Here is a 13,407-nt window from a genome sequence, read left to right on the forward strand (position 1 = left end):
TTGTCACAAATCCACAGCGCATACCAATTAGCTTTAGTTAAAATATGAGGTTTTATTGAGCATTCATTCTACGAACACGTACAGATTCGTGGAGTTTATTCATGAGGTTTCGCCAAGATCTTCAAAGCTAAGTAGACTGGCACGAATTCTGCAGCGTTCATATTTTTCAGTTTTCTTTTGGGGCCGTCCCTATTAATAACAAACAATGAACCGCTCCCAAAACTGAGGAAACGAAATGGAAAGGCAAAGGAGGAAAATTCTCCCAATCTGAGGATAAACTGCAACAAAGAGCTGAAATAATATTATAGTTTTATGAGCTTCAGCTGCTGTGTAGGAAATCATCCGTAATAATAGCAACCTTTTAACGCATTAACCCTACCCCCTAAATATTTAATCGCCCCAATTCAGCTGGCCTAACCATAATCAAGCCAAACATGAAAAAACTCAATATTAATGAACTGTATCACCAAAAGGAACTTTGGGATCAAAAAGATCACGTGCTACTATGACAGTGAAAGTCCTTGATGTCACTTCAGTTCCTTCAGCTAAAATTTTAAACGACTCGAGAGTGGTGCAGCTTCCGATGTTTGCGTGTACCCCGAAGAAAATATTTTCTGAGGAATACTGCATCTCGAAACAATTTTCCAATACTTTTCTTTTTCAAAAAAGGATTATATTTCAACTACTGTAACCTAAGACAAACTAATAATTTGTAATGGTTCACGCAGGAGTTCGCATTCGGTTACTGTTAAAATCTTCACGCCGTTCTTTTGCAGTTTACAATATATATTCCGATCTATTCCCCAGTGATAAATCTTCAGAGAAATATTTCTTCTGAATTCTCAAAAATCTCAAATCTCATCTCAAAAAGAAAAAATCTTGACCTTTAAGGCATTTCAGCCGCTCTTCTTTATATAAAATCAATTAAGAGCATTTAATGTTCTTCTCGCCTACGTACCAAATATTCTGTTGCTCGATCCATCTATTACCGCTTTCACTTTATGTTGCAGTGCAGCCGTCTTTCTGAGCAAACCTAAAGTCAAATATTATGGACCGAATTGCTTATTACTAGCTTGTTTCTAACAATCTACGAATTTTTCACTCTCCTAGGGGTACACTCATCACATAGTTTACTTGCAAATATATTTTATTAATTTAATTATTTTTGCTTTACTTTTGTCTGCTGATGTAAGACATTTCCTATTATCTGGATTTCTTTGATTTCTTCTGCTGCCCCTTTTAATGGATAGAGCAATAATCCGGAAGTTACCAACAGTTGCTACACGTGCCATGTCATTAATTAGCCTACCCTAAAAATTTCTCTTCTTCAGTATCCTATCCTACCAAATCCATTCCGAAATCCTCCCCAATGAAATTTAAATTTATGAATTTTCATAGCTTTTTAGCGAAAGCCTGTTGTAACGTTTTGTTACTGAAAGCCGCCATTAATGCAAAAATCGGGTTACTTAGAGATTAGTAACACTCGAATCTGACAGTGTGACGTTGCAGTAGTGCCTAGCCCATCATTATTGGACTACAGAACAGTGGAAACAGATCCTACAAGGCGATGAGTCCGGTTACGCAGTCTTCAGAGTAGAATGCCTCTGGAGCCTTATCTACCATGGTGTATTGTTCATTCAATTAAATTCGGAGGAGACAGGGAAAACAGTGCGAGTCTGCTTCTCTTGGTTCCGACTCGGACCATTAGTTGTAGTACCCAACACATCAATGCAGAGTTGTACACTGACGTCATGGATTTCCGTGGTCCTCATACACTAGCAGTTCTATTCAAATTGTCCCTCTACACGACAGCGCGATAATGGTCAATTTCATACACCGAATAGTATGAAAACCTATTTGATATAATTAGTTCGTAAATTGGTTAATAACGTAGAACATATTGGGCCTTGATGCTTTCATTTACTAATTCTAGCAATTCTTGACTGTCAGTTTCTTTCTCTCTTTTTTCGCATGTTTTGGCATTACTTTTGACATTGGTGACCAACATGAGTTTTTTGCGGTTCTGCACGGCTATATCAAGGAAATTCCTCTCATTAGTTTGTCAGAAACGTATTTGAGGAAAACAGGTCCAACAACTTACCTAGTCGGCCCATGTCCTGATCCTAATAGCATCTAGTACCTTTGAGGATGAACTTAAACTTAGTATAAAGGCACAGTTAATAGCCCTATTTTCTGGCGACTCCGCTGGAGGAGAAATTGAATACATTCCTGTTGCCTGCTAAAAATAACGTAAACTGGTCGAAAGTACTCCATAACAGATCAATGCTGGACTGTTATTGATTTTTCCACAAAACTCATTTAAACACAATGCTATCTAACCTTACTTAGAATTACTGTATTATACACTACAAAATCTTAGAAAGTAGAAATCAAAAATACAAATTCCCTAAGTCATTCATAAATATGATTATCATCGGTACAGGGAGGATTGTATTGCTCTCCAGGACCTCTTCTGCTACAACGAATGGGCAATGATTGAAGACAACAAGCAACGAGGTATCTACTTTAAGTCCAGAGGCCATTTTCGGTTACCAGAGTGCAATCTATTGCCAAGCAGAGGAAACTCTTCTAACTCCCTGTGCGCCCACACTCATCTGACCGACTTGCAAGAAGAGGACATTACAGGTAACGTTTACACCCTTACAATTAACTCCTGTCTTTAATTATTGTGTTTTGGAAATGGAAGGATTACAATCAGCCTCAGCGAGACTTTAAGATACATGTATGTTACAGAATTTGCGCAGTGCATCACTTGCTTAGTTACTTGCAGTTCATATTCTTCTAGGCTTAGAATTTCTAGGCTCTTGGGTTCAAATCCATTTTAGGCGGGTTAGAATATTTTCTGCAGTTTTTCCGTCCACCCACATATAAAACTACATTTATTAAAAAATAAATTACATTTATTTTTTTATAAAATTTTATGTTTGACTCTGAAATTTAACACGGTGCGTTACACTTCAGAGTCAAACATAAAAGGAACCTACATTTCAGGAACCTAATTAACAGATTGTATTTTTTTTTCAACAAATTAAAAATACCACTTATTAACCAATTTTTGGTCTACGTATATAGGGGGATTCAAAAAATATTTTTATTCACCTAGAAGTAATTGTAATGGAAAGATTAGTTTCTTTTGTTTGTTACCTTGAAATCGCTATAGCAACCACACAAAGTTTGGTTTCGATCTCACAATTCAACTTTTTTTTCTTTGCAGCAGTGAATAAAGTGAAGGGTCACAATGGATAAAGTGGAATACAGATCAGTGATTCAGTTTCTCTTTTTGCAAGGGAAAACACCCAAAAAATCCAAGAAGAAAGGGCGCTGTTTATGTACGTAGAAGACTGCCCCAGGTTACAGAGTTGCTGCACATTGGTATAAACAATTCCAATGTGGAAGAACCTCAGTGCATGATGTAGAAATGCAGGCTATCCAGCAACTGCTGTAACAGAAGTGTTGCAAAATTTCTGGCATTAATCCTGGAGGATCGCCGTATTATTGTCAAAGAACTAACTACAGAGCTCCAAATTAGTTTGGGGTCTGTGGAGAACATCGTCCATCACCAGTTGCATAACAGCAAAGTGTCTGCTTGATCAGTTCCCAAAAACTCTGACCCCTTACTAGAAGGAACTGGTACAATGTGCACATGAAGTGTTGTCGATGCCAGGAAAAGCAAGAGATTTTTTTTTCCTGCTAGCTATCATGGATGAAACTTGGATCCATCACTTATGATCCCGAAACTAAACAAATTTCAGAACAAGGGAAGCATGCAGATTCACCACCTACAAAAAAGCAAAGATGCAACCAGGTGTTTGCAAGGTGATGTCAGTTTTTTTGGAATTAGCTTCGTGTAATACTAACAGATTATCTTCAACACGGCCTTACTGTAACGGCGAAATATTATTTATTATTCAAACCTCCTTATAAAGTTAGGTATTGCTATAAAAGAAAAAAGACAGGGAAAGCTGTCAAAAGGTGTGTGCCTACTCCACGATAATATCCCTGCACCTTCCTCGCATGCTCACGAATATGGGTTTGAAATACTGCCGCATCCTGCTTCTCCCCTCCCCCACGACCATGCACCCTAGGATTTTTTCCTTTTTCCTGCCCTGCGAGTCCTTTTTTGGTGGAAAGCGCTTTGCTGCTGATGACGTGGTGATTTCTGCTGCCGATTCTTGGTTTGATGGAGAGTCAGAGGACAAAGCTGGTCTGCCGAAGTGTATTGAGAATGGTGTTTGTTTCGATCTTCTATCACAACTACTTCTGGGTGAACACAAATCTATTTTGAACCCCTCCTGGTATAAATAAAATATGTCCGTTCTCAAATATCCTTTAACATCAAAATATCTCTTTAATGTGAATTGTAACCGTGAAAATAAGAAAAATCATGAAATAATTGGTCCCTGATGGTTACGGTGACACGAATAATAGGCCACAATGTTCGAGCTATTTTTTAGTACGAGTTATATGAAAGGAATCTGTGGTTTACTTTTAATAGCTCGGCAAGCCAATGGCATCGTGAAACAAGTAGGAGAAATCTGCGCATTTGTTGGGAAAGACACTTATTTATGACAAGCGAGTATTTTATTATGTGGAGTTTTTTTCCCTCCAAACTTCTACAAAGACATTTTACGCGTACACTTCATTCAGAGAGATTTATCTGTGAGCGTCAATGCATATTCTTTCTTCAGTCTTCTTTCAGGGCTTTTCAATTAATATTTAGTGACTAAAGTATCATGTAAAACTCAACGAGGTCATATTTAGTAAAATAGCTGGACTCTTTCCATTCAACTGCAGTCATTCATCACAGATAACACATTAGCTGAAAATCCTCACATTGAATGGATGCAATTCTGTCGTCTGAGTGTTGGAGTTCACGGGCCATTACCGAAGTAAAACGATACTTTCTTGAATAAAATATGAGATGGATGTACCGAAGATGTCTAGAGAATTATTCCAGATGCACTTCAGCATCAATATAAAGTACTTATAACATGTGTTCCGCTAAAAATATTGCTGGAAGATAAACTTCTTCGTCAAGTCGTTTCAGTAACGTCTCTAGGAAAAGATTAAAGCTGCAGTTCCCAACAGGCCCATTCATTTAGGAAGCTTAATAGTGAACTGAAGAGAAAATGTCCGAAAAACAGTTTAAATTCCGTGCTGTGGAATACATCCTGTTTCCATATAAAACGCTATCCGCGTATTTCACTACTGAATATTGAAAATTTATTATTTTCTGTAGGCAATGTTGTCAATTATTGTAGTTATGCTCATTTAATTATTTTTCTGTGCATTATATCTAAAAACTTGGCCCTTATAATCGTTTCCCTGAACTGTTATTTATGCATTAAGGACTAGTTGAACATTGTTTAGATATCCTAAAATAAGTTACCCTCATTTATTTACTTTAGAATAGAATAACATTTTATACTACTAGTAAAAAGTATCATTTATCATCCACAATCCAGTCTTTAGACAATAATAAAACAACGCGTGAGAGTTTTAATTTTTTTTTCTTGTAGTGGACTGTGTGCAAGGTAGAGGAAGATTTTATCAAGGTACTTCCAATGTCACCAAGTCTGGAATTCCCTGCCAAAGATGGGACTCTCAGGTATACATGCATTTTAATTCGCATCTGTTAAGAATCAAACCTTTTAAAATAAAGTAGTTTTTCAAGTGAAGGGAATATCGCTGGACATAAGTAATATTGGTACGCTTTGCTTACCAAACTGGTATAAAACGTTTTGGAACCAAAATACAAAAGAAAACTGATAGTAAACTTTCGAAAACTGGTGATAATGTCTTGACTATTTTAGAGTACTGAAGAAGACCAGTTTTAGGAGCCAAACTAATCCACGAAATGAGCATAATAGACAGATGGTTATAACAAAAGCAATTTATGTATAAGATTATGAATCTTCCTTTCCAAAAATAGAGATTACGAGTAATTCTCGTATTAAATCTTAATTGCAATATTAATCATGTAAAAATAGGTGGAATAGTCTCATTAGACTATTTTCCAGCATAAAAATAAGAAATCGGGTAACATTTTTAGCTATCAGAGCTTAAGCACCTTTCCATCTTGATCATAAAGGCTGTGCAGTGTTACATCAAGGCCGGGAAATGTAATAATTTAACTAATTGCACTTTTCGTATACCAAAGAGATTTCTTATTAGAGAAAAACCCTCATCTTCATCTGTCGCCTGTCAAGTAAAAACTACACGACGTTAGTAATTACACAGCTCATTCCGATACACCTCGTTAAGCTAAGACGTTTTGCTGACTTAGATACCACACTCGTGATTTAAATCGCTGAATAAATTACAAGGTACGATTTGATTTTGTAGGGTTTTAGGAGCATCAGTGACTAAGGCCATATTGCTCCATATGTACTGTGATCGATTTTCTGTTTTCTGGAAAAACCCGGAGTTTCCGGGAGAGAAAAAAACCATGCTACCCTCACCTGAGACCGACTAACTTAACCAGGTTGTGAAAAAGGCCCATGAAAATTCCCCACCTCATCGACGAGACTCAAACTCAAGTCTTTTCCACCCGGTGGGAAGGATGGCCATTCTACCAACTGTGCTACCCGCGTGGGAGAATAAGTTACAAATAAAGAAATCAATCCATTTTAAAATCCTTATTAGTCGAGGTCCACCACAGTATATGCGTAGTTGTGTCCCACCTCCTCGTGGTGGGAACTGATACTGAGCAGGCTTTCCAGGTGATCGCCTTCCTAATGACAAAGTGGCCAGAAACAACTAAAGAACACATTTCTGGCCTTTTATAGAGTTCTGTATTCAATACAGTAACTGACGTTCAGAAACCGCTCTACATAAGATACTATACATTTCAATATCCTTCAAGCATATTATAAGTCATCGTCTTACAATTATCCCTTTATGGTGATACATTATTCCGTGTTAAGAGTTGGCGTTGTTTACTCAAATTTTGTAACGCACAAGCGTTTCAGAATCGTGCTCGTAAATTTGGGCCGTTTAATTACTGGCTTAAAGAAACTTAATTGGTAGCCCACATAGAACAAATTATCAAAATATTTGCAGGATAAACTAATATAGAGGTAGTGATTTGGATGTTTAAGGGCACAAGGGCAACTGAGAGCAAAATGTGCCTGTTCCTATATTAGGATTCTCTAATAATATACATTTTCTCAAGGAAGGAACAGTTCATCCAGATTTGCACGATTTCCAATGTAATGTGAGTAAAAGATCCTTGCAATCGTGACAGAGAATGGAAAAAACACTTTTCCTGATATAGGAACGGTAAGTACAGTCTAAGAGTTTGACAGTGAGCGGTGATAAACAGTAAATGCATAGAGGGAGAGTCCCCCCATGAGAAGAAATACTTCGTAAACATGCATAATCTTGCTAGTACGACTTCTTTCTGTCTGCTTTGCCTAAAGCTAGAATTCCATAATGATGGTTACTAATCTGGAGCAATTTAGTGTTCATCTATGACTTCCCGATTTCTGACTACGGAAACGTACACATTTTTTTTTTACATATCTCAAAGAACTATTTATGGTACTTAGTAATTCTGCACGGTAGCACAGTGGGTCCCTCACCGTCCTCTCCACATATTTACATAAAACGCCCAATTACAGAATGGTTCAAAGTTTTACGACTAACAAAAAATACTTAAGAGGCGATGTGGAAAGGAATGAATCCTTTAAACTTTTCAATATGCAACTGGGAGGCTCTCACAAAATGGATAACTCATTAAGCAATAAAATGAAATGTTTTATCATCAGTGACTTACATTTATGTTCAATTTCTTCTTCAGCAAAGTTGTTTTCTATTGCAGGAACCTCACCATCATAACCGTCCACCCATGGTGTTTCCGGAAGTTCTCAACTCGGAAAATTATTGCCGCAATGCTGGCGGAGAGGAGCCAATGCCCTGGTGTTACACTGTGGACCCAAGGATAAGGTGGCAACACTGCGATATACCACGCTGTGGTGAGTAACTTTAGATAGAGTTCGATTAAAATGAACACTAATGGATAACGCGTTGTGAAAATGGCATCCTATCAAGTGAGAGAAAGTCTGGGTGAGACAGGAACGAACAGTAAACAGCTTCTGCATGCTAACGTACGCGCCTTTCCCCATACACTTAAGTATCTTTCGGGATATGATCATTATCTGATCCTGACCGCACTGATGTTTCATATTTACCTCAGAAATCTGAAGTATACGGGAGAACAACCAAAAGAAATGATTTTTTCCCGTCTTATGTTACTCACACAATTGAACCTGAATGCACTTTAATGACGTTAAAGTGCATTCAGGTTCATACGAAACAAATACGCAAAATAGAATGTGAAAGATGAAAGGCACCCCCTTATTACACATCCCCCTTATTTACAGTGGTAAAACTACAAGTTCTTTACAACAGGGCAAGGTTCATGGAGCCAAAATGCTTCATATTTCGCATGGTTGTTAAAGAGTCCGTTAATGAATCTGTTGTGGTAGAAGTCCAGAATTCGTAATTTTGCTAGTGCCTTACCACTCAGATAATTTGAACCAAGGAATGATTAGACTTCACATGTAACAAGGAGCTTATCTGAAAACTAAATTTACATATAAAATTTAGAACTGGAATATCTGCTACCTTCAGTAGCTACTAATGAATTAAGTTTATCTGGCCCACACGACTATGTCGTAAAATAAGAGAATTATTTTGCAATGATATTCAAAATTTCCTGATGTGTATTCAAAATTCGATCACTTATTCCTGTTTTTTCCTAACCTTTCAGAAAACAACAGCCACATCTTAGCTGCAGATCTGGAACTCATGGACATGTTCGAGCCTCCACCTGAACCCGTTTTCTCTCCTACCTTCATTCTAATCATCATCGTCCTAAGTCTTACAGGAGTGGTAATTTCCATTCTTATCGTCCTTGGCTGCCGTCGTTTGCAAAAATACCGTCGCGGGTACAATGCAACGCCAACGTCCGACGTAGAAATTGACTTGGAGAAGTTGCCATCCAATATGGCCTACCATCGGACATCCGCCCAGCTGAACCCTCGACTGGAATCGCTCGAATATCCTCGTAATGATATCATTTACATAAGAGATATTGGACAAGGAGCTTTTGGTAGAGTATTTCAAGCAAAAGCTCCTGGACTAATAAAAGGAGAAGAGTTCACTATGGTCGCAGTGAAGATGCTTAAGGAAGAGGCAACAGAAGATTTGCAGACCGATTTTGAGCGAGAGGCGTGCCTTATGGCAGAGTTTGATCATCCAAATATCGTCAAGCTCCTGGGAGTGTGCGCAGTTGGAAAGCCTATGTGTCTCCTTTTCGAATATATGGGAAAAGGAGATCTCAACGAGTTCCTCCGATCTTGTTCACCCACCAACTACATTGTGCGGACAGCCAATGGCGACATCTACAACGACGTCCGTCTGAGTTACCCTGACCTATTAGACCTAGCCAGGCAAATTGCAGCGGGGATGATGTACCTGTCGGAAAGGAAGTTCGTTCATCGGGACCTAGCAACCCGGAACTGTCTCGTCAGTGAAAATATGGTCGTCAAGATAGCAGACTTCGGCCTTTCACAGAAAATCTACACTGCCAACTACTACAAAGGCAATGAACACGACGCTATTCCCATCCGATGGATGCCCCTGGAGTCGATCCTTTACAACAAGTTTACTGTAGAGTCGGACGTGTGGGCTTATGGCGTTGTTCTGTGGGAGATCTTTTCCTTTGCCCTGCAGCCTTACTATGGTATGACTCACGAGGAAGTGGTGAAGTTCATCAAAGAAGGAAATGTCCTTCCACCTCCAGACAACATCTCTCCCTCTTTGTACAATCTTATGAAAGCTTGCTGGCATAGAAAAGCCTGCAACAGGCCAAGTTTTAAGACCATCTACAGGACATTAGGGGCCATTAATGAAGAGCTTCAAAGGCACAATTTCAAAGAACAGAAAGTCCATGTATGAAGCTTGATTTCCCATCCATCACCTGTTCCTTTTCCATCACAGGCTATTGAAAGTGCCTCTCCAATGGTGGCCATCCACAAGACAATTTTGTACGTTGTTAAGTTTACAAGAACGTCTCTCTGCCAACATAATTTTTGAAAATGTGTCCATCTCGAGACCTGCCGTCGTGTTTTGTAAAATAATTTAACTATTATTTTAATATATTTGGTCGGGTGTTGTATTTTGCGGTACAAGTCGGGTTTAAAAACACCAGCAAGGTTTGTGTCCACACTGATTATGAGCTAAACAAAATCTCCAAGTGCATCAAGTACCAAAATCCATATATTGCTGGAAATCCTGAATTGCTTCCTCGATGCTACGTCCTATTAGAAAAGATATGTATTGTACATATGTATATTTTGAAATACCACTGTGTTCTACTCGTTATTTATTGAAAATTGTTTTATACACCGATTAAGTGATTTTAGTTGATTGGTGTAAAGATATTCATTTCAGACCTGCAGTTAACAGCGGTCTCAATTTCTCACTATAGTTCTCTCCTATGGGTTAGTTCTTAATTATTCCACTTGTAAACATGCGTCGGAATGAACAAGTTATGAAAAGTAACCTAGCGAATTGATACCTCCATATAAGAACTGTTATTTACAATTCAGCACTAACAAATTCACTGTCCTCCTCACTTTATATATTTATTCACACCAACGCCAATTTGCTTTACATCAATTTGTCCCTCATCGCCTCCGTTTGAAGAGGAAATAATGTTGCTAAAGAATTAAGGGCAAACAGAAAGGAATGTAACACATTCTTGAAGGGGTAGCTATTAATCTAAGAATAACATATGCACAGTGAATACCCATACCACATGAAAAAATTCACTTGACCGGTACAGTTTAAGGAAAAACTATTTCAAACACTTTTTAGGTGCGATAAATACGAAGTCCACGTGATATTCGAATTTTACTTTGGTTCAATGAGTAGACGGCACGGATCCACCCTGATAGCCAGAAAAATAAAAACACTTTTCTAAAGTTGGCTTGTTGATTACATTCCTGGATGGAATACCGAATCTATCTTCATGCCAAGAAGCGTTTTTAATGAATCTGGACAGTAACTGTGCCTCCACAGATACTCTGTAGGATGTTGGCGAAATCTGAGCTGAAAAGCTGTTTAAATGTATTAAAATAATTCTTGACAACGCAGGTGGTGGTGGTGTAGAGGTTTTGCGGCACAAGGGCAACTGAGGCCAAAATGTGCCTATTCAAATATTTGGAATGGTACCGGAGGACAACGCAGGATTCAATATTCGATCCAGAAACTTATTCAACAAGCCAACTCTGGAATTTATTTTTCTGGTCAAGGGAATCCGTACCTTCTACTTGAAAGAAAGAAAAATGAGCATCAAGTATACTCAAGTTTCTCAAAAATCATAGTTTTAAACATCGTTTCCTAAGAAATCAAATCCATATATATAAGACATTTCTTTGAAATGGTTTTTCAACAGCTTTTAGATTTTTAATTAACAGCAGTTAATGCAATTTTCTAGTCAAGCTTTGTTTTTGGACCTCAACCCCTACCAGTCATTTCAACTGGCAAAGTTCAAGCTATTTGAAAATGTTTGACAGTTATGGTTATACAGATAAGAAAGATTATAGAAAAAAATATTAACTTTACTGTATGTAAATAAATAATCTTAAGGCAAAGCGAGAATAAATGGCGTAATATAGCAACTAGCCTTTCATCATAGCACGCAGATCAAACCTTAAACAATGCAAAAAATCATATTATAAACTAAAAAGTATTCGTTGGTCATTAATCGAAAATACTAAAACAGTAAGTATAAAGCGAATAATTCATTTCAGGAGCGAGACTCCTGACTAAAAAAAAGTTATGGAAACATATTTAAAGTGAAAATCTTCTCGTGAAGGTAGGGCCCAATTAAATCAACTGTTTCTTCAATTTAATTTTATTATTCTATACTAGTCTTAGACAAGGTTATAAGACATACCAACCTTGTCGATTCTAAGACCATTTTGAAACAGTTGGATGTTTGTGTTTGGTCAAACTAATACTTCGGTCTCCAAAAACAACAGACTATAAAACAATCATTATTTCTGATCTATTCGTCAACCCCTTTCCACATCGAAGACTAAAAGAACTGAATGTTACTATAATTTATCCATCCAATCCACGGTATCCTCTCGTATTTACAAAATTAAATAAAAACTGCGCTTCTGTAAATCCACTAGGAACTTCTATTAACAGGTCGATAAATGAGTATAGGCCAAGTATATTTTAAGTAAATATACTAACACAAATGTATTTGAACTATAGAAACCCTTTTCAGAAATGATTAGGGATATGTTGTCAATGGATTATTAGTGGATTCGCTATATAAGTAACAATGGCTGGTTAATCAAGCCCTAATTCTCGCCACAACAAACATGTCTGAACAACAAGCTCAACAACTCAAAATCGAACAGACACACGCAAGACAATTGAACCAGTGGCAGCACACAGCAATCTTTGATTATAATCCCTACATACTGTCAGGTGTTTGAATTTACCTTCTTAAAGCAGTTCATTACCAATGACAGTCGAAGATATCGAGAACAGACACCAAAGTTAACCGAGTATGTACATAGACCCACTTCAATAGCCAACTATCAGCACTAACTTATCAACCTTTCTGTGTGCATACAATCACATTTAGTGTGGTAAATACCATTAAGTAACAGATTTATAAACAGCAGAGGTAATTTCAGAAATGTACATAGTCTCAAAATCAATAAACATGTATACAAGTGTCAGTCCCTGAAACGATGTCATGTATTTTGTTTCCTAGCACTGTAAAACAAATTAAGACCCAGTGGAGCAATAAAAACAGTTTTATGCTGCTTGTTGTTGTTGACTTATTTAGTTTAATATAAACAAACAATGATTTAAGAAGGAATAAAGTGAATAAGTAAATAACTACAATTCGTAGAGGATACCGGATCCAGCTACCATTCTGAAGCAGACCAATTCAAAAGAGCATATATGCATTGTCAATATACTCTCCAATATATACTCCCAACTGCAGTAATTTTTAAAACTTTACTTTCATTACTGACCCATTTTATCAAAAATTATTCAAACTAGGATTAACCATTATAAAGAATTATTAAACCCAAATGTCGTATCATTATAAAAGATTGACAAAGATAACACTAAATCTGTGCCATCAGCTAGCACAGCGATTCTTGAACACCATGTTGTTGTACAGGCAATACGTTGGAGTCATATGGCTGCGACTGCATCAAGGTAACTAAGCACTTAGCAATGACAATTCTATTTAAAAGCATTGTCACAAAATGAATGTGGTTACCTTCAAATGCTCTCCTCTCCGACTTTATACACGAATCCTGACTTTTCTGCTTTGCCTCA

The 13,407-nt window shown here is 37.4% G+C and overlaps 1 protein-coding gene across 1 annotated transcript in view; it reads left to right on the plus strand.

Annotated features, from left to right (window-relative positions):
- The window catches only part of LOC150079013 (tyrosine-protein kinase transmembrane receptor Ror2-like), a 289,332-nt gene extending 278,339 nt beyond the window's left edge, over positions 1-10,993 (plus strand). The window contains exons 6-9 of the mRNA XM_090383902.1: positions 2,444-2,646; positions 5,541-5,629; positions 7,844-7,997; positions 8,795-10,993. Of these exons, the coding sequence (XP_090240028.1) occupies positions 2,444-2,646; positions 5,541-5,629; positions 7,844-7,997; positions 8,795-9,984 (1,636 nt within the window). The 3' untranslated portion in view covers positions 9,985-10,993. The remainder of the gene's footprint in view (positions 1-2,443; positions 2,647-5,540; positions 5,630-7,843; positions 7,998-8,794) is intronic.
- The last annotated feature ends 2,414 nt before the right edge of the window (positions 10,994-13,407 follow it).

This window comes from Mastigoproctus giganteus, chromosome 10 (genome assembly GCF_048544385.1).
Source record: "Mastigoproctus giganteus isolate SK-2022 chromosome 10, ASM4854438v1, whole genome shotgun sequence".
NCBI classification, from domain to species: Eukaryota; Metazoa; Arthropoda; class Arachnida; order Uropygi; family Thelyphonidae; genus Mastigoproctus; species Mastigoproctus giganteus.